This window comes from Prionailurus bengalensis, chromosome D2 (assembly GCF_016509475.1).
Source record: "Prionailurus bengalensis isolate Pbe53 chromosome D2, Fcat_Pben_1.1_paternal_pri, whole genome shotgun sequence".
Taxonomy (NCBI): Eukaryota; Metazoa; Chordata; class Mammalia; order Carnivora; family Felidae; genus Prionailurus; species Prionailurus bengalensis.
The window spans coordinates 30,777,288-30,798,291 of record NC_057351.1 but is presented as its reverse complement, the minus strand read 5'-3'; the positions used below and the strand labels follow the sequence as shown (position 1 = coordinate 30,798,291).

Sequence of the window (21,004 nt, the reverse complement as noted above, 5' to 3'; positions counted from 1 at the left end):
AAAAAAAGCCCAAAGAAAATCAGATGTTAAGCCTGCGGCAGGGCGGCCTCGAGAGAGTGCTCTCCATCCCCCCTTTTCTCTAAGGGCCATCTACCCCGGGCAAAGAGAGGGTGATTTGAGGATCCAGACACCTGCCCCAGGGCGGGGTTAGACCCAGTGGCCTCTAAGGCCTTCCAGCCCTGAGACTGGGACAGCCACTCAGGGCAGAGGAGGAGCTGGAGGGAGGCTAGGAAGGAGCTGGATTCCAACCCTTTCCTCAAAACCCCGGATATAGACCCCACCCCAGCCCACCCCCAATACAGGATGGAATGGGCCATTCACTCTCATCTGCCTGGAAACCAGGATCTTCGTTCATGTGACAAAAGTCTATGGCGGTGACTACTGGGGGATGATGAGGGCTGGGATAACGGGAGGGCTCTCCCATCCTGCTCAAGGGACCATTTGTTGGACACCTACTAGGTGCTGGGCAGAAACTTTGACATCTCACGTACTCCCCTCGAAACCATTTCACAAACGCAGAAACGGAGACTAGGGTGCGGTCTTAGAAACTTGTCCCGGGGGAAAGCGGTGAACGCCTGGGCTCCCTGATTCCAAAGCTAGTGGCCATCTAGGAGACACATTGTGCCCACTCTCCTCGCAGAGCTCAGAGCTGATGGCGAGCCCCCACCTCCCTCCTTTGGCGCTCCTGTGTACTCACAGCTGCCTCTCATCCCCTTCTCAGCGGGGCCCCAAGGTCCTGGACACTAGGGTGGGTGACTAGGGGTCAGGCTGGGGTGGGATAAAGAGGAGGTGCGGGGCCGGGGGCCGGGATGTGTGGCACCGGAGAGAGGTACAGAGTTAGTGGACGTCGCTGGCAGAGCTGCAGTAGGTGGTGGGGAGTGTCCCCTACTTTGGAGGGGCGCTGGGTCCCTGCGGAGACAGCCTCGTCCACGAGGCGGGCCCGGCGCACAGCGGGCAGGGGGCGCTGCGGCTGGCACAGGCGTGCGGGTTGCCATGGCGACGGCGCCGCGCGCTGGCCCCCTCCCTCGCTCCAGCCTCGGGAGGCGAGGGGCAGCGGGCTGCCGGCTGCAGAGCCAGGCAGGCAGCAGCGCTGCGCGGGAGCCCGACCCCTGCCGGGCTCACTCTGGGCCCTGAGCGGGAGCGGGACCCCGCGAAGGACCGGGCCCTGCGGGCGCACGCCCCCTGCCCGCTTCTTCCCGGCCCCGGACTCGATCCGCTGAGCTCAGAGGTAGGGGCGCGGGCAGGCCGACCAACCCAGCGCCCGGAGACTTCCCCCCTGCCCTGCCAGGTCTGAGGGGCCCGCTGTGCCCTTCCCCAGAGCCGGCAGGAGTGGGCAGCATGGAGGGTGAGTGAGCCCGGAGCTGGGGCTGAGGGTGGGCTCAGGTACTGACTCAGGAGCAGCGAGCCAAGGGAGGGCAAAGGGGCTGGGGTATCTGATCACTGACAGCTGTCCAGAGCCAGGCACTGTGACAATGTGTGTGTGACAGCAGCAGAAAGACACTGAGAGAGGGAGAGAGAAAGACCTAGAGTGCTCCGTACTGTGTGTGCGTGTATGTGTGTGCCAGAGACAGAGACAGAGAGACAGGGCGGGAGAAAGAGATCTGGTGCCTCTCTGTCCGTGTGTGCATGCACCCTGCCTCCTGCGTGGGCAGGGGGTCATTTGAAACCAGGTGAGCTCAGCTATTGACCTCAGTGGAATTGTCACCCACCGACTTTGCTGGCTAGAAGGAGTGGGACTAGTGGGGGGAGGGGAGTGGCGATGGAATTCTAGACGAGACCTCTTCCACGCAGAGAGAATTTTTCTTTCTAGAAGAAAGGTGGATTTATGGACCTGACCCGCAGGACTCTGAAGGATAAGTCCCTGGTAGAAGACTGCTTGCTCCAACCTTAGCAAGTGGGGGGTCCAGAGCCCCATCTCAGCCATGGTGGGCAAGGGAAACCATATTTAGACTAAGAGCCTAGAGGACTGAGGACTGGTCCGCTGGTTTGCTGGGTGTCTTTGGGGTGGTGCCTAAACCTCTCTGGGTCACTGGTTACCCATCTGGTTTTTTTTTTTTTTTTAACATTTTATTTATTTTTGAGACAGGGAGAGACAGAGCATGAACAGGGGAGGGTCAGAGAGAGGGAGACACGGAATCTGAAACAGGCTCCAGGCTCCGAGCTGTCAGCACAGAGCCCGACGCGGGGCTCGAACTCACGGACCGTGAGATCATGACCTGAGCTGAAGTCGGCCACGTAACCGACTGAGCCACCCAGGCGCCCCTTTACCCATCTGTTGAAGGGAGAAACTTACATTTAGCCGGCTTCACAGGGTGGGTGTAAGGGTGAAATAAGGCAAGACGCGTTGAACAAATTCATACCGGTAAGAGAGGCTACTTCAAAAGATCATAAAACCTTGAAATTCCAAGGAAATGATTGGACTGCAGGCAAGAAAGAAAAGAGAGTTTCACAGAATGTCTTGCGCCGCTGCACTTGCAGGGTTTGAAAAGCGCACACACACAAAGATGCGGTGAGGAAGGCATAACCCAAGATGAATCTGGAAGGTTGGCAGGATCCGCAAGCACAGTGTTAGCAAAACAGCAAAGCTCGAGTGAAGAGAAGCCCGGGGAAATTAACAAAGGCAGAGCAAAGAGCTTTCGAAGGCTAAGGATAATAAGGAATTCGGCTCGGGGCTCGAGATAGGTGATACAAGCTTAACGCACAAGGGAGGGCAGGCGGAGCAGGGCACAGGCAATTTTACTCCAAATGATAGAATAAAGAGCAGAAGGAGGAAATTGAAGCCCAAGACAGGTGATGGGAAGAAGGCATCGAAGCCCAGACAAGTGACATCCCAGGGACGTGGAGGCAGATGTAATCATTGCCTTAAAAGAAATTACAAAGGATGAAAAAAATGCGAGAAAACTGAAGACGGGCACCTGTCCTGATTTTCAAAAAAGGAAGTAAAGGGAGATTTTTAAAAAAAGAAGAGAAATCTCTCACCTGCTAAGATTAATACCGGCCTCTATGAAAATGCCGAAATAGATTATCAAACACGTGGAGAAAACTTAGGAAACAATGACGCAATTCTGAAGATCTCAGAATTTTGTCAAACGATGCCGTCCTGAACACTTGCAAAGATATATGCATGAGCATTTTCATCGCAGTGCAAAACTGGAGACCATCTAGAGGCCCATAATTAAGCAAATTAAATGATGAAACACATCTGCCGTGGCATAGCATGTAGACATTAAGAACTGCATTGAGGATTGTATTTACAGGCATGAAAGTATGTTCCCTGCCCACCGTGAGTAATTTCATAAAAGTAGGTTTTAGAACCCACGTAGAGTACGATCCCCTTTACGCAAAATTACGTAGGCTTGTTATTGGCGATGTATGTAGAATGTCTGCAAAGAGATGGTCACTAACATCTTCGTTTGGATTCCCCCGCTTCTGAAAGTGTACCCTAAGACAAGGGCTCAGGTACGGGGAGTTTCTCTGATGCTTGAAAGCGGACGTCAAGAGAGCAGAGTGGCGGGGGGGGGGCGCCTGGGTGCCTCAGTCGGTTGAGCGTCTGACTTCGGCTCAGGTCATGATCTCACAGTTCGTGGGTTTGAGCCCCGCATCAGGCTCTGTGCTGAATGCTTGCTCAGAGCCTGGAGCCTGCTTCAGATTCTGTGTCTCCTTCTGTTTCTGCCCCTCACCCGCTCACGCTTTGCCTCTGTTTCTCAAAAATAAATAAATGTTAAAAAAAATTAAAAAAAAAAAAGAGAGAGCAGGGTGGGAGAGGGAGAAAAGACAAGAAATGGGTGCATGAACGAGCTGGGTTTAGCTGCGGGCACCTGAGGGCTCTGTCCCTCTCGGGACCCTCTGGGGAACGTGCAGAGAGCTGCACGTTTGCTCCTTTCCACTGGCTCTCCTCCTGCACTCCTAGAAGGTTCCTGTTCTTGGCTTCAAAGGAAGCAGAGCAGAGACACCCTCGGGTGCAGGCTTGGTGAGGTGCGGGAGGTGCCAGGAATGGTCCACCACAGCTGGACCTTCAGGCTGAAGGGGTCCACAGCAAGAGGCGTCACGGACACATTGGCCGCGGGGTTATCTCTGTGTGTGCGATTTCAGTGATGTTCACTCTCTTCTTTGGTAGTTAGTGCTCAGGACTGGTTTATAAGAAGTGCATCATGGTTTTCTAAAAAAAAAAACGTGTTTTTTTTTTTCAAGAAGAAGGGAAATAATGTAGTACTTGTGAGTAGCCCAATATTAGTGTTCTTTAAAAGCAAATTGGACTGGGGGGGGCTGGGGGGGGGCTCGATCAGTTGAGCCTCTGACTTGGGCTCAGGTCATGATCTCACGGTCTGTGGGCTCGAGCCCCGCGTGCGCGGCTCGAACTCACACACCGTGAGATCATGACCTGAGCTGAAGTCGGTTGCTCAGCCGACTCACCCACCCAGGTGCCCCCCAAATTTCTTCCTTCAGACTGGAACAAAGATGAATTGCAGCATTTCGGCAGGACACAGCAAAGATCTTTCGTGAGAGCCCTGGAAACTGATGGAAAGATGTGGGAAGGGCCTGGAGGACTGATGACAGGGCTTTCATTAAAGGCTTCAGTGCAACGTAAGGGTCCCTCGGGCTCCCACTTGGACCTGACATTAAGCAATTTAGAGGGAAATTGAAAGGCATCCTTATCAAATCCTTGGATAAGGACCACAAAACCCACATGGCAACAGACTGAAGATTTAAGGGTATCTCAACATGCAGATCGAAACCAAGAAAATGAAATGTAAATGTAAGTGAAATGCAAAGTCCTAAATTTCAGTCCAAAAAGTCAACTGTGTCCATTTACAGTGAGGGAGCCCTGGCTTGTACTCCTGAGGACAATTACTGGACAGAATAAAGCGGACCGTCAGTAAGATGGGCCTAGAACCCCTTTCCCTGGTTGTTCTGGTGGGACAAAGGTAGGGAGAGGGGGGTGATCCTGGGGACAGGGGCTCACTCTCATTCCATGTGGCCCCAGGGATCGGAACTCGGACAGGTGGAGGCAAGTTACATTAAGATGATTCAACTCAACCATCAGGAAGAACTTTCTAGCACTCAGAGCTGGCCTAGAAGCTAGCTGCTCACCACATCTCATTATCCAGCTTGGACGAGGGAGTGCTGATGGGAGCCTGAAGGGGGAATTCTTGGGTGGCTGGACCAAAAATATGGCCTGGAGGGGTCTCTGAGGGCCAAAAACCTTCTCCCAGGGCCTACAGATGGACGCCGCCGTCTGCTGAGCCTCCTGCAGACTTGCTGGGGCCCAGCCGGGCAGTAACCCCCATCTGACTTCCCACTGGCCTTGGCCGTGGTGTTCCGTGCTCTAAGTCAGCGGACCACAGCAAATCAGACCTATTCCCCACCCCCACTTCCAGCCCAGCCCCGTCTAGTGGCTTCCTTGGCACCCGTGGCAGCCTCCACAGCTGCCGCCTGGCCCGGGAGCTATGTGGCGGAGGGAGGCCCCCGGGGCTGGGAGGAGGTACGCGTCCAGTGGCTGGAGGTGGGAGTACTGTGGAGAAGTGGCCCAGGCAGCGGAAGAAGGTCATTGGAGAGAGGAGAGGAGTAAGCCAGCCATCTGCCTCCAGTGCAGGACACAGAAACGTCTTGTCCGGGTAGCTTCTGCTTTTCCAGGCCCCCTGGAAACGCTGCCAGAGGCATCGCGCCCTGTGCGTTTTTGCAAAACACTTCACCGCCTTGGAGCGGCTCATCCCGCCGGGGAAGTGGGCAGGGAGACCGCGTCACCTCCATTTAACAGACGATAAAATTGCGCTCAGGAGGTGCCGCTTGCCCTGGCTTGAGCTAAAGCAGGTCTGCTGGCTTCTGCACAAACGGCCCAGATTCTGGGGACACCTGGGGCTGCGGCCTCCATGGAGACCGGCTATCCGGCTTCGTGCTGATGACCCTTGGCACCTTCCTGGCTTGTGAGGAGTGGGGAATGGGAGGGGTCTCAGCTGCTGCTGGGAGGCAGAGGCCAGGCGGATGCCTGTCTGTTTCTCCCGGGAGCCAGGGTCTGTCTGACGGCAGTGTGTCCTGCTCCTACCAGTGAGTACTTCTGCTCCAATCATTGTGTGGCCATTCCACTGCAAAGACCCCAGGTTATTAGAGCCAGGAGAGGCCTGGGTGAGCAGGTGCTCAACCCTGGCCTTAGAAATGAGGGAACTGTAGCACAGAGGGTGGAACTCACAAACACCGCTAATTTCTACCAGATCGACTTAGGATCCAAATGCAAAATAATTAAATTCAGTCTCTCCTCAAAAACCTTTTGCCACTCTCTCTTTAGTAACTAAAATTGAACCATTGGAGCTTTTTCTTTTTTTTTCTGATTTAAGGTTTGACTCCCTTTGAAATGCAAACACCGAAAAGAGACACTGCACTTGAAGCTGTTCTGAGTCATTTCCTCATCTGTGTGAACCAAGTCATCAGGATTATTTCTGAAAGAAGATCGTGCTAGAGAGAGCACATAAGGATCTTGGGACAGGGATGCTGAAGCTTCAGGTGGTGATGCCTGGTTGGGAAGTACTGGTGGGGGACGAATGGAAACCAAGGGAGTTAAGCGTTCACCTTCCATTACTTCTCGATTGAGCTCAGGGTAGACCGGGTCTGGGTCCGGCCACTCGTGTGCCTGTTTCTTCAGGAAAGGTTTCAGATGACGCCTGCATCGTGTCGGCTTTGCAGGTGTAGCCTGGGGAAGGCAGGGACCCCTTGGATCCAAGATCCCCAGTTGCTGCAAAGGGACACTGGAGATCTTAACAGGTGGCCGGATGATACCAAGAGAAGAGGAGAAAATGATTGCAGGTGGCAGAACCAGAACCAGGGGCTCAGGCTCAGCCTGGGTCACCTGGCTTCCTTGATGGACTCTGAATCCTCGAGCCAAGCAAAACTGCCTCCTTTGCTCCAAGAGCATGTCTCTGCTTCTGAGCTTTGATTTCCTCTCTGTGCGATGAACAGTTCTTTCCTTGTCAGAGAGAGCTCGATGCTGTATCAAAAGTAGTTCGAGGGGCGCCTGGGTGGCGCCGTCGGTTAAGTGTCCGACTTCAGCCAGGTCACGATCTCGCGGTCCGGGAGTTCGAGCCCCGCGTCGGGCTCTGGGCTGATGGCTCAGAGCCTGGAGCCTGTTTCCGATTCTGTGTCTCCCTCTCTCTCTGCCCCTACCCCGTTCATGCTCTGTCTCTCTCTGTCCCCAAAATAAATAAAAAACGTTGAAAAAAATTAAAAAAAAAAAGTAGTTCGACAGTAATGGAAACGGTATATATCAGAGCCAATGGAATATAGCTAAAGCAGTGCTTAGAGGAAAATTGATAGCCTTCAGGACCTATATTAATTGCCACCATTTATTAATTGTCTGCATGTTCTGTGCCCTGTGCCTGATAGTGGGGATCTTTCTGAGATGGAACAGGCATTGTTTCTGCCCCTAAGGCATTTCTAGCTTCGTGGAAGAAAAAACATTTCTGCACATAGCTGAAGAGGAAACTGAATGTGACCAGTGCTACAGGTAGACCCTGGTGAAGAAATCAGAGAACCCAGAAAGGATGCTCCTGGCCATATGCTTAGCCTTACCCAGAGCGAGAGAGAGGAAAGTCCCTTCCCTTTATGCTCTCCCTGTAAATTCCTTCTACCCTTATATTCTAAGGTCTGAAATTCCTTCAAATGAGCTGGGAGTATAGGCTTAATATGTGAGTAAAGAGCAGCTCAGTGTCGTCAATTCTCACCGAGGGGTAAACGATTTGCATCAGAACCTTCTTTCCGGAATCTAGCTTTTGAATGAGTAAAACAGAGAAATCGGGAGGGCTCCAGGAGGAAGTGAGGAGAGATGCAAGGATTTCAGAGTAGAAGAGAAAGTGCAAAAAGAGGCTGGTTTGGCTCCTTCAGCTGCTGCAGAAACCCTTCAGCCCTCAACCTTGGCCTTTGCCAACCCAAAGGATTCTTGGAAGGCCTACCTGCTCTTACTCACCAGGAAGGGACCAGACTTGGGGCGCCTGGGTGGCTCAGTCGGTTGAGCGTCCAACTTTGGCTCAGGTCATGATCTCGCGGTCTGTGAGTTCGAGCCCCACGTCGGGCTCTGTGCTGACGGCTCGGAGCCTGGAGCCTGCTTCCGATTCTGTGTCTCCCTCTCTCTCGGCCCCTCCCCTGCTCATGCTCTGTCTCTCTCACTCTCAAAAATGAATAAATGTTAAAAAAAATGTTTTTTTTAAAAAGAAGGGCCAGACTTGCAAGATCTGTGTTGCTGCAGTGGGTGCCTGGGATGTGGTGGGCTTTAGCTCAGCTGCCAGGAGGGACAGAAATGAGGTCACAGGTCTCAGGAAGCCTCCTTCCTCAGTAGTGATTGCCTGACACACCCACCCTTCACTCCCCTGTGCGGCCCCAACACAGGGCTTGCCCAGGCTGGTCTCCTTGGGAACAAACCCAAATCAACTGGGACCTCGCTATAACCCCTTGGTCCCCTGCAGCTGCCTGACAGATAGCTGATATAGTCAAGATGCAGCCCTTAGGTCTATGAAACCCTTTAGCATTTACTCGGATATCTTGCTGAACCTGGGAACAACCCCCTGAGGTCGGGAGTCCAAGAAGCCCAGGCCATCTACCTTTGAAAGCCACGGAGAACACAGGGAAGTGAAGTGGGTCCCCCCAGTTCACAGAGGCGTACCAAGGGGTGATGTACAGGGATTAAGCTCCCCTATCAGCGGTCCTCAAACATCCCCAAACTACACATACCTCCTTGTAAAAACTGGCCAAAAGCAGCTTTAAGAGAAGTCCCCAAGCTTCGCCTTCAAATCAAATTCCCACACACACCCCCACGAGCCCCTCTTCCAGGCAAGTTTTGGAGTGACCACCCCTGGGCCAATTCTCAAGGCCATGTTTTCGGACTCCCGGGTCAGTGTCCTCTCCCGTCTGCACCGGCAAAGACTTCATGGAGGATGGCATGGCCTGGTAGAGGAAGCATACGGAGGGCTGATATCTAATCTGGAGAGCACGAACCTTGGGGCTCTGTCCCTACCCCTTCCAACTGTTCCTGGGGTTTTGAACCTGGACTCCACAGATTCCAAGGAGGCTCAAAGATGATCAACTTTGATGTCCTCGTATTAGTCAAGACGTTGAGCTACAAGCAACGGGAACGGTCTCTGGCTAACGTAATCAACAATGGGAACGCATTGGAAGAGTGGGGCTAGTTCATCCAACAGAAGGAGAAGCTGTGTTATTAGGATCCAGAGTCAACTCCAAAGCAGAAAAGGTCTGATTGGCCATCCGTTGGCCAGGGGCGAGTGCAGACACCCGACTGACAGTCCCTCTAAGGTTTCACGCAGAGAGGGCTTACTCCCCAAGACGAGAAGGGGTAAGGGGTACAAGGTGACTCACAGCCCCACACGCCCACCACTCCCCTGAAAGTGTGTGGATGATCGAGGGCACTTCCGGAGCTTTCAAAGACGGTGAGTTCTATCGGGACAGGGATCATTTCTTGGTATGTCAGGACAAAGCACTAGGAAAGCATCTGTAAAATGAATTCAAATGCACCAGGGTCTCAAAGAGTTTGGTGAATCCCACAGTGTTACGCACTGACCGTAAGCGCCTTGAAAGCGCGGACCGTGATGAACGTCAATGGTTCGCAAATTCGTAACACGTGAAAAATCACCAGGGGAGCTTTTTAAGAAAAACGCCAGGGCTTGGACCCCATTCCCAGAGATTCTGATTCATTCGGAGGCTGTGCGGTAGTGTTAAAAGCCAGGTGATTTTGATTTGAGTCAGAGGTTAGAACCACAGGTGTAATCGGTTTAAAATCACATTTAAAAATCAGAGCTTCTTCCTGATTGCAAAGGTCAAACTGCAAGTTAGTGAAAAGGAAAATAAAAAGCACTTGAAACATCCCTGTGGACAAACACTATTTTTTTTTTTTTGTCATTCGCACGCACACACATGCACACTTTTTTACACGGAATGCAGATTTGTCATAGATATTATTTTGTAGCTGCTACAACCCGTGGTCACTATTTCCCCCCACACCATTAGATCTTGTTCCCTAGAGCTGGATAAGTCTAGATAAGTCCCTAGAGCTGGAACAGCGGGATCCTGGAGCAAGTCCTCTGCAGGGTGCCGGATGGATGTGCCCCACTGTGAAGGTTGAGCTGCTGTGTGCCCTCCCCCTCCCCCCACCGACCCTCAGCCACTCTCTGGCCATCACCGAGCACTTTTCTTCCCCACCATCCTGCCCGATGAAAAGGGTGTCCTTTAAAACCGCACTTCTTTGATCACAAACGAATTTCAACTCTCCGTCTCATGTGTTCAGCAGCCATTTGTGCCATTTTGTGTCGTATTCTTCAGCAGGTCCCCAGAGCCTCCCGGCCCGGGTCATGTTCACTCAGGAGGGTCTCAGGAAGGGCTGTTGGATGGGGAGCCCCAGGTCTCCAGTGAGGGACGAAGCTCCCACGCGGTGCCAGGACGGATCGGCTGGTGGCGACAACGATGGCGTTCCTAGAGGGGACTGCTGTGGACTCAGGGAAACAAATACCCAGCCTGGTTCTGTGCTCAAGGCATTCGTTGTGGTGGTGTTTGCTCCCTCACACATCTCTCAGGCTTTGCGGGGTGGCCCAGACCAAGAAGATTATGAGGATCTCGTCCTCACATCCACTGTGTAACTTCCCATTGTCAACACTACCGATTACGGAGCTAAGGCGTGGGGTGAGCCATGTGCACAGCAGTGTGCCCAGGTCCTTTTATTCATTATCTTATTGGCTCACCACACCTCCTTTCGGGACGCATGAGCTTACCTCCATTTCACCAGAGAGAACTCTGGTTCCCAGGGTGGTGACGTGACCTACGCGAGGTCATAGCCAGGCGTGGTGTGTCTGGATTTTCAATATGGTAATGCTGAGTCCCCACAGGGGTGAGGCGGTGTTCCCGTCCTTCGGGGCTGCTGTAACAAAATACCACAGGGCGGGGCGCTGAGAAACCCCAGAAAGCCATCTCTCCATTCTGGAGGCAAGGAAGTCTAAGGTCAAGGCGCAGATTCGGTGTCTGGTGAGGGCCTGCTTCTTGGTTCCCGGACAGCCGTCTTTCCGCTGTGTCCTCACATGCTGGAAGGGAGGAGGGAGCTCGCTGGGGTCTCTTTACAAGTCACTAATTCCATTCGTGACAGCTGCCCAGCGTGATCTAATCACACCCCAAAGGCTCCATCTCCAAATCTCATCACATTGGGGATTAGGCTTCAGCTTGTGAATTTTGAGGAGACACAAATATCCAGCCTCTTGCCTGAAGTCACCGGGAAGAAGGCGGGGAGGAGGGCTGGGACTTTCCAGTCTGTGTGTGTCCACTATCTCCAGGGTCTTTGGTCCAAGTCCTTTAAATCTGTGGTTCTCAGACTAGACTGCATCGGAATCGCCTGGGGGAATGTGTTAAAACAGCTGGGCTTCTCGGTCCCCAGGGTTTCTGGCTCCCTAGATGAGAGGTGAGGCCTGAGAATTTGCATTTCTAACGAGTTCCAAGCTAATGCTGACGCTGCTGGCCGGGACCGCACAGGGAGCACCAGCTTACCCCCATCTTCTCTCTGGCCCTGGGCTTGCTCTCTGCGATTATCAGAATGCCTTGGAGGCAACCCTTATTATATCCTGAGACCTCCAGGAAGCTCCCCCAGTAGGGGAATGCTTTAATTGGGCTCAGCGGAAGAGATTTTCACAGGCTTTAATGTATCCACAAGGGCGCTGGGCAGATCCCAGAAAGGAATAGTCCAGGGTGCTAATGAGGTCTCTGGCTGCTGGCCTGGCTCAGCTGGGGTGGGAGGCCTGGCTGCTCCTCAACCCAGGGGAGTTGTCAGGAATCCTTCCTCTTCGAGAAAGGATCATCTTGCAATGCCGGAAGCTGCCCGGATGGTAGAGACGGAAGCCCGGCTCCGCCAAGGGTCTAGAGATGGGCAGGGTCGCTCCCGGGCGCCTCCCAGGGACAGACTGCAGAATATGAGCTCACTTAGCAGTTTTCTGAGGCCGAGGGAAGGGCAGAGGACAGACAGCCTGGAGTCTACCCATGCACATCCACGGATTTCTTCGAGTCATGGGGACTGGTTCAGAGCTGACCTGGTGCTCCGGAGGGGTGAGCTGCCTGGAGAGGCTCCCAACAGACACTGGGATGGGGGTTCCTTCCAGAGGAGCCTGTGAGGGCCCTCCGACACCAGCAATGCCAGCTTATAGCAGGACCCTATCACCTGGTGTCAGAATCCACCTTTCTTTCCTTTTCCCCTCATACAAATATTTATTCATTCAACAGGCATTTATTGAACCATTTACTATGGACAGGTGCTGCAGAGATGCTGGGGCTATCGCTACTAACTGGCTTCCAAGGGTGGGGGGGAAACCCAATAAACGTGAAAACAAATCAAATATTGACAGATGGAGGAAAATAAATAAGATGCTACGAGAGAAGATAAATGGGGGGGTGGGCACCTGCCTGAAACAGAGTGATCGGGTCGGGCTTCTCAGAGAAGACGGCCTTTAAGCCGAGGGCTAAAGAAGGGGCGGGGGGAGGCAGGAGCGACAAAGCATAGTGGGCAGAGGGGGATGTGGCAGGGAAGCGAGGTCAGAGATGGCAACAGGAAATCAGACCGCAGAGCGTTTGGGAGGCCAAGTAAAGACTTTGGATCTTATCTGAAAGACACTGAGGGTTCCGCGATAATCTTTAGTGGCTCCTGCCGAAAATATTGCTGAAAAGCGGATGGGACCCGACAGTGGAGGCATCGGGATGATGCATTGGAGTCCACTGGTCAAGCTTGGCATTAACAAAGAGACCACAAGTGTGTGTTGGTGGTTTAGTGGTGAGCATAGCTGCCTTCCCAAAAAAGCCCACGAGACACAATCTGATTGAGCCCTCAGATCTAATTGTCAATTACAGGAAATACAGCGGACAGAGTAAAACATGTAAAAATGACATCACAAGGGAGCACTCAGCAAAACCCAGTCTGCGAGAAATTCTACAAACGGCTCACTCAATTATGTGACAAAGTGTAGGGGGAGAGAGGCAGAGGGAGAACCTAGAAACTAAAAGAGATTCACCGCCACGTCAACCAAATGCAACGTGGAGGTGGCGGTCGAGTTTACAGTGATAGACCTTAATGAATCACATTTGCAACGTCACATTACCGTCCCTCCTACTGAGTGGTAGAAACCGTTTCTCCTGCAGCTTGAATCTGGGCTGACTCTGTGACATGCGTTGGCCAACTGATGGTGGCAGAAATAATGACGTGAAAATTCTGGAGCCTAGGTCTTAAGAAGTCTGTAGCTTCTCCTCTTGCTGGCTCGGAAGCCTATGGCCACCAAGCTGTAAAGAAGCCCCATCTAGCCTCCTGGAGGATGACAGAGCACGTGGAGGAGAATGAAGACACCCCAGCCAAGAGCGGGCACTAACCACCAGCCGCGTGAGGGAGGCCATCTTGGGCCTCCCAGCTCCGGTCAAGCCATCAGGTGACCACAGCTGTATGGGTGATCCCCAGAGAACCTGCAGAAGGGCCACCCAGATTGCCAAGCTCCAGTGCCACACCACTAAACTTTGGGGTAGTTTGCCGCATAATAACAGGTAACAGAAATCTTGTTTGGATCTTCACTCGAGCAAACCAACGATTTTAAAAAGCACATAACAGGGGTGCCTAGAGGGCTCCGTCAGAAGAGCATGCAACTCTTGATATCCGGGTCGTGAGTTCGAGCCCCGTGTTGGGTGTACGGATTGCAGCAAACAATGTTAAAAAAAAAGTATGTAACAATCAGGGAATTTGAGTACTGGATGCTGGGTAACTGATAATATTAGACACAACGGTCAATTTTGTTAGGTATCATAATGACACTGTGGTTATGTGGGGTTTTTTTTTTTTTGTCCTACTTTTTAGCAATACAAACTGGAAATGTTGGTGGATGTAAGGAAGTGATGTGATATTCCAAAGAGAGGTGGGGCTATGGGTGAAACAAGATTAGCCTTGAGTTGCCCATTGTCGGAGGTGGAGGATGTACACATGGCAGTTCCTTATACTCTACTCCCTTGTAATGGTTCCCTGAGCTATACGCTCTTGTGTGCACTCACTATAGTGTTCTCTCTTGTGCATGTCTGACATCTTCCATATTAAAATAAAGATGTTTGAGTGCAATTGGACGCCCCGGAATGCCTCAGCAGGGGGTATCAGCTCCTCCTCTCACCGTGCACCTGAGGTTTGCAGCGTCTCCACCCCCACCCCCACCCTGAGTGCCCCTGATACACCTGCTGGTCCCTCCAGCCCTGGTCACGCCAGCTCACTGGCCCTTAAGCGTCTCTAGCCTCCAGATCCCAAGCCTCCGTTGGGTCTCCAGGCTAGTGGCTGAGCTCTGGATGTGACAGAAGACTCCCCAAAGACTCTTCGTCCCCTGGAACAGACCACATTCAGTCCCAGAGGAAGGCAGGAGGAGAGTTTATGAGACAACATCATGAGTCACCACATCTAATGGCTTCCCAGAGGAGCTGTGGTTGGACACCGAACTGCTCCTTCCCAAAGGTGGCTGGGAAAGCACACGCCAAAGCCTGAAACTGACTCAGAGACACGCAGAGAAGGACCACCTCTGCTGCATACGCCTGAGCCACCTTGAGAATGTCACAGAACCCCTCTGATCTCAGTTCTCCCATTTCAAATGGGGCTAATACCTAACATGTTTACCTCGTGGGGTGATTGGGAGCGTTCGATAAAATAATACATATGCAAGTGCTTTGTTGGACGCTGTGCCAGTGAAGCACGATGGGACAGAGTGAAGGAGGCAGGGTAGCCTTGGCTTTGCGTGGTCTTCTGGTAAATTTAATGTGTGCCTTTGCTCTTACCCTGGTTCAGAGTCCTCTTTCACTGTCCCTTTGTCTACTGCCTTCTTGCCTTTCCCAGCTAAAGTTCTGTAGAGGCGATGCGGAGGGACAACAGAGATTCCGAGGGTATAATAGTCAGGGTCCCAGGAGAAAACAGGCGGTTGACTTAGAAAGTGTTTATATGAAGAGGTTAATGGGGGGGGTGCTATGGGGGTGGGAGGGGAGGTAAGAGAACCAGCAGGGATGGACGAGCACCCAGGACTGGCGATCCCAGGGAGCTGTCAGTGCAAGGAGAGAAAATAGTGTCACTGTGGCCCTCAAAGAGCTAGAGCCATGGAAGAGGGCCACCTGGTAGGAGCTGTATCCGTAAAGACAGCCCCACAGACAGAACTGGGCCAGGCATGGAGGGGGTCGGGAGATGAGTAACCTGCCTTCTGTCTTCTCCAGTCCTTCAATCTCCTTCAGCGCTTCCCATTGGCTGAACCTGGTCGGACACCAGAGGGCAAGGGAATCTGGCCGATGTAGTCCTTAGAGCTCAGCCTCTGGGGCAGACAGCGGGGCTTAGAAGGATGGAGCCCAGATGGGGCAGAGGCGGGGGAGTTGGATGGGAACGGAGGAGAGCCAACATCGGGAAGTGAGCTGCGGACGAGACAAGGTGGGGGCATGAGATGAGGGTTTGGCTGCTGTGGGTCGAAAGTGTACCCGGTTGCAACTGGAGTTGAACACACGATCGGGCGCGGTAGGGCATGGTCGGGATTGGGAGCACGGAAGGGTCGCACCCAATGGCAAGGAGTCAGTCAGCCCTTCTTTGCCAAGGCTCCTGACCTGTATGCTCCTTTGCTTCTAGGGGAGCCCGCCCAGCCTCCCAACAGCAGCTGGCCCCCAAGCCAGAATGGGAGTAATGCCAAGGCCACCCTGGCTGCAAACCTCACCTTCTCCTCCTACTACCAGCACTCCTCACCGGTGGCAGCTATGTTCATTGTGGCCTATGTGCTCATCTTCCTCCTGTGCATGGTGGGCAACGCCCTGGTCTGCTTCATCGTGCTCGCGAACCGGCACATGCGCACCGTCACCAACATGTTCATCCTCAACCTGGCTGTCAGCGACCTGCTGGTGGGCATCTTCTGTATGCCCACCACTCTCGTGGACAACCTCATCACTGGTGAGTGGAGGCAGCAGAGGCAGTGAGAGTCCCCTCCGCCCCCGAAAGCGTGGTTGGCTCGGTCTCTTGGCCAAGATGTCATTGCCTCAAACTTAAGACAGTCTTGTGGCTGAGGGACTCGGTTAGAAATAACAGTGAATTAATTATTCTCTTTGTCCCAGGCATTGTATGACCTACTCTTCCTGCATTACCTTCATGAATCCTTAGAGCAATCCAATGAGTTATGCATGAATCCTTAGAGCAATCCAATGAGTTATGCATGAATCCTTAGAGCAATCCAATGAGTTATGCATGAATCCTTAGAGCAATCCAATGAGTTATGCATGAATCCTTAGAGCAATCCAATGAGTTATGCATGAATCCTTAGAGCAATCCAATGAGTTATGCATGAATCCTTAGAGCAATCCAATGAGTTATGCATGAATCCTTAGAGCAATCCAATGAGTTATGCATGAATCCTTAGAGCAATCCAATGAGTTATGCATGAATCCTTAGAGCAATCCAATGAGCAATCCAATGAGCGTCCCACAAAATCCTGATTTTGGGGGACGGGGAAATTGATGCCCAGAGTGATTAAGGGACATGTGTGTTGTTATACCCAGCTAAGTGTCAATTCCCGTGGCCTCACGCCCATATTTCTAACCAGGGTTACTGTAGCTCCCCCGGGCAGGCCTAGAACCAGTGGGAAGAAGTCGTAGGGGGGCAGGTTTCCTCTGAATAAGAACCTAATAATCCCCACTTATTTGAGTTGTTCTCCAACGAAAGAGAGTTCTGTCCGACAGGTAGTGAACTGCCTGTCAATGGAGGTGTCCAAGTAGAGACGGGCTGGCCATTTAGCAGTGACTTGTTAGAAGTGATTCAGGCAGAACTAGACCACCGAACCTCTCAATTCCTACCTGTCCGTCTTCCAAATGTCAGAGGGATCACACTGTTGTCTACTCTCTCCCACGTGATTTGCCTGTCTTGTTTCAGAATTAGGCTCCACACACCCTGAGACTCTACATGGGGAAGGACTAGTTTCCAGGGCCAGGGAGACATCTAGAGATCTGAGCTCGTAGGCCCTGAGCTCGGGGCTCCTGAGCCCAGATCCAGAGCCTGAAAAGCCCCATCCAGGGGCTTACCAGTGACTGACCCGACTTGGGGAATCACAGCCTGTGATTCTATAGGTTTCGGGACCCGAGTAGTAGAGCCAGGGCAAACAATTTCCCCTCAGCTGCACTGGCTCAGCCTGGTGGGCCCTTCACTCACTGCTGGATCTCGAGTTCTTTCACAGCTGCTGAACATAAACTGCTCACCCTTCTCCTTCCCGGCACGCCTAGACCCGCGCGCATGCACGCACGCACACGCAGGTACAGGTGCACACACGTACAGGCACACACAAGCAGCAAGAACAGTGATAAGGCAAAGTCACTAGCTGGGTAGGGTGGTGTCTTCCAGTCCTTTTCACGTGCCTCAATTTTAAAAATTGTTGGAATGACCCATTCAGTGTGGAGCCTGCTTAGAATTCTCTCGCGTGCTCAAAAAAAAAAAAAAAGAAAAGAAAAGAAAAGAAAAAAAAAGATTGCCTCTCTGATGGTGAGAACTGGCCATGGTAGTTTGGACTGTTCGGACTGGTCAGTTCCTCATTTCTGGAAGTGTGTAAGCAGATGAGAGGATGACCACCACCACCAGGACATGGAGGAAAGATCCGAGCCACCGTGAGGACTGGTCTAAGTGGCCCAAGGTGTCCGGCTTTTTGTGGGTGAGGCACTCGCTCTGTCATGGGCTCTGTCATTGCAGGGTGGCCCTTTGACAACGCCACGTGCAAGATGAGCGGCTTGGTGCAGGGCATGTCCGTGTCGGCTTCCGTGTTCACGCTGGTGGCCATTGCTGTGGAAAGGTGAGAGGGTTCCCGGCTGGGTTCTCCCCGGCTGACAGAGGCCCGGCACTAGGAAGAGCCTCTGTCTCCGTGGTTGGGCTGACCAGAAGCCTGGGGCTGAATCGTGAGCCATAAAGGGAAGGGTTGTGGGGCTGTCTGCCCTTTATACTGGGGGGACCTGCAGAGAATTCCACCTCCTTCTGGAAGGCCTGGAGGCAGCTCCTGCCGAGGTTTAATAGGGATTCCTGGGTCCTATGAGAGCTTGAGGGCAGGCCTCGTTTCCTAAGCCGTGACTCCTGCCACTCCTGAGAATGAGCCAGGAAAGCCAGTTTCCGAGGGCGGGGGGCTCAGTGTGTTCCTGCTCCTTCACTCCCCCTCCACACCCCCCTTGCTGTTCCCTGGCTGCCCAGGCCTTACCACTTCCCCATCTCCACACTACCAGAAGCTACTGCTGGTCTCTTTCAGCCTCAGATTCCATCAGAGTCTCTGATAAGCCTGGGCCCACGAACAGAATGGAGCCAGGGGCCAAGGAAGCTTTGCAAGCAATAAAACCCAAATGCATGCAACAGGTCCTTCTCCCCTCCTCCACCTCAGTGAGCCCTTACACTAAGGGTTCATCTGGGCACTTTTGCCCAGAGCACGGGAGGCAGGCAAGGACACTGGCCAAGATGACATGGGGACAGCCTGTCACGGAGATCCACACCTGAACGCCCAAGGTTTTCTGGAGAATCCGTAAACAGCTACAAGTGTTCTTTGATGCACCTACCTAATCAGCCTACTCAAGGACAGAATGTGCAGGCTGATCACTTTGCTAGCTGCCAGCTAATCAGTTTAACCCCCCACCCCCCACCCCAAGTGCACAGACAGGATTGTTTCCCACTGCAGGCAGCTCCGTCCCCCCTCCCGTCCTCCTTGCCTTTGTTCCTTGACTACTCAGCGGGGAGCTGACTCCCTCTCAGGTGAGAAACCAGCTTGCTTGCAAACGAGCCTAGATCTACTGCGGGAGCTGCTCTTGGAAGCTGCCCACGGTGCGGTGCGAGGATGCACGTGGCACGCCCACGCGCCCCAGCCCCCAGCCCCGACCAGGGTAGCCCTCGCCCCTGGCACAGGGACCCCTGGGACCCGTCCCAAGCCCGCCTCTCTTTCCCCCCTCCCCGCAGGTTCCGCTGCATCGTGCACCCTTTCCGCGAGAAGCTGACCCTGCGCAAGGCGCTGGTCACCATCGCGGTCATCTGGGCCCTGGCCCTGCTCATCATGTGCCCCTCGGCCATCACGCTGACCGTCACGCGCGAGGAGCACCACTTCATGGTGGACGCCCGCAACCGCTCCTACCCGCTCTACTCGTGCTGGGAGGCCTGGCCCGAGAAGGGCATGCGCAGGGTCTACACCACCGTGCTCTTCTCGCATATCTACCTGGCGCCCCTGGCGCTCATCGTGCTCATGTACGCGCGCATCGCCCGCAAGCTCTGCAAGGCCTCGGGGCCCGCGCGGGCCGGCGGGGAGGCGGCGGCGCCCGAGGGCCGCCCGGGGGCCCGGCGCAGGGCCAGGGTGGTGCACATGCTCGTCATGGTGGCGCTGGTCTTCACGCTGTCCTGGCTGCCGCTCTGGGCCCTGCTGCTGCTCATCGACTACGGCCAGCTGAGCGAGCCGCAGCTGCACCTGGTCACCGTCTACGCCTTCCCCTTCGCCCACTGGCTGGCCTTCTTCAACAGCAGCGCCAACCCCATCATCTACGGCTACTTCAACGAGAACTTCCGCCGCGGCTTCCAGGCCGCCTTCCGCGCCCGCCTCTGCCCGCCGCAGTGGGCGAGCCCCAGGGAGGCCTACTCGGAGCGGCCCGGCGGGCTCCTGCGCGCGCCGGTCTCCGTGGAGGTGCAGCCCAGCGACTCGGGCCTGCCCTCCGAGTCCGGCCGGGGCAGCGGGACGCCCTGGCCCGGCCGCCTCCCGCTGCGCGGCGGCCGGGTGGCCCACCACGGCTTGGCCCAAGCCGGGGAGCGTCCCGGCTGCCCCCACCTGCCCCTCACCATACCAGCGTGGGATATCTGAGTGGCAGGGGGAGGGCGGGCCCTTGAACCTGGGGGCCCCGACGGGACATGGGAGGCCAGGACGGGACCGCAATCGGGTGTGGAGTCGGGAGACGGTGCCTCGCGCCTCGCTCTCACATACAAGGCGGTGGCAGCTAGCGGTACCTCCTCTACTGCCTTCCCCCTGGCGGGGCGGGAGCTAACCTGCCACCGCACCCTTCCTTGCTGCGGCTCCGCGCACACGCGGCTCCCCGAATCCTCGCGAGACTTTGGGACTAGGTTTTCTGGTCTCCGCTTCTCCAGATGCGAAACTGAGGACCAGAGAGGAGGCGTGCCTAGCCGGGGCTCTCAGCTGGAACTCTCACAGGAGCCCCCACTCCAGCGCCTGTATGGGCATCTCCAGCTGCCTCCAGAAGGGCCCCCGAAGGCGGGGCACAGTGAAATGGGTACATCCTACTTACGCAGCTGGGAAGGATGGGAAAGCGAAGTTGCTCTGTCCATTCGATGCTTTGTGTCCATGTCCTGGAGTCCCTTATGCATGACGGAAGCCACTCGGCCTCGCCCTTTCCAGGAGAACCTGCTGTGCCAACTCTGTGTAGGTTTGTCTTGTTTGTTCCAAGAGGCGTTCCGGGCCCTTCTCTTCTCCCCACAGTGCTTCAAGGGGACATCGCGTCTGGGCAGCTGCAGAAGGAGTGTCAGTTGCAGACACTCTGGGTCTTGCCCTTCGGGTCCTCACCCAGAGAAAACAGGAGGGCTCTCCACCATCACCCAGGCAAGAACTTACAAGGCGACAGGCAGCTGCAAGGCCACAGGGAGGCCTTGGTTTATTTATTCGTGGATCGGAGGAAGGGAGGGCACGGGACCTACTTGCAGCTTTTGGAAAGACATCAGCCCACCGGAGCTGCGAGCACAAAGCCCTCGCAGGGCCCTGCTTCTCTGTTTCCTCGGGGCTCTGAAGGGAGATAGGTCAGTCAAAGCTGGGGTGGCCTTTGGGGCCTCCTGGAGGACACACACTAACCCCCCTGGCACAGATAACTTGTCCTCTGAAAAGGGGTGGGGGCCAGGAGGCCCCCTTGTCTTCTCTGCAGCTCTCACCAGTACACCTGCATCGCCTCGAAGAAACGAGGTTTCTCGTCCCGGAGATGGGAGGAAATGGGATCGCCTCGG

At 54.2% G+C, this 21,004-nt stretch overlaps 1 protein-coding gene across 1 annotated transcript; it reads left to right on the top strand.

The window, feature by feature from the left end:
* Nucleotides 1-15,126: 15,126 nt before the first annotated feature.
* Nucleotides 15,127-20,431, top strand: NPFFR1 (neuropeptide FF receptor 1). The gene is made up of 5 exons (XM_043596106.1): nucleotides 15,127-15,144; nucleotides 15,241-15,295; nucleotides 15,491-15,955; nucleotides 17,735-17,834; nucleotides 18,974-20,431. Exons 1-5 carry the CDS (start codon nucleotides 15,127-15,129, stop codon nucleotides 19,857-19,859), a joined length of 1,524 nt encoding a protein of 507 aa, XP_043452041.1. The 3' UTR covers nucleotides 19,860-20,431.
* Nucleotides 20,432-21,004: the final 573 nt, after the last annotated feature.

Excerpts from the sequence above, each read along its gene's own strand:
- NPFFR1 (XM_043596106.1), top strand. Across the intron at positions 15,296-15,490 it reads ACCTGGTCGGACACCAGAGG|TGTACCCGGTTGCAACTGGA; the intron begins GCAAGGGAATCT and ends GTGGGTCGAAAG. Across the intron at positions 15,956-17,734 it reads CGTGGACAACCTCATCACTG|GGTGGCCCTTTGACAACGCC; the intron begins GTGAGTGGAGGC and ends CTGTCATTGCAG.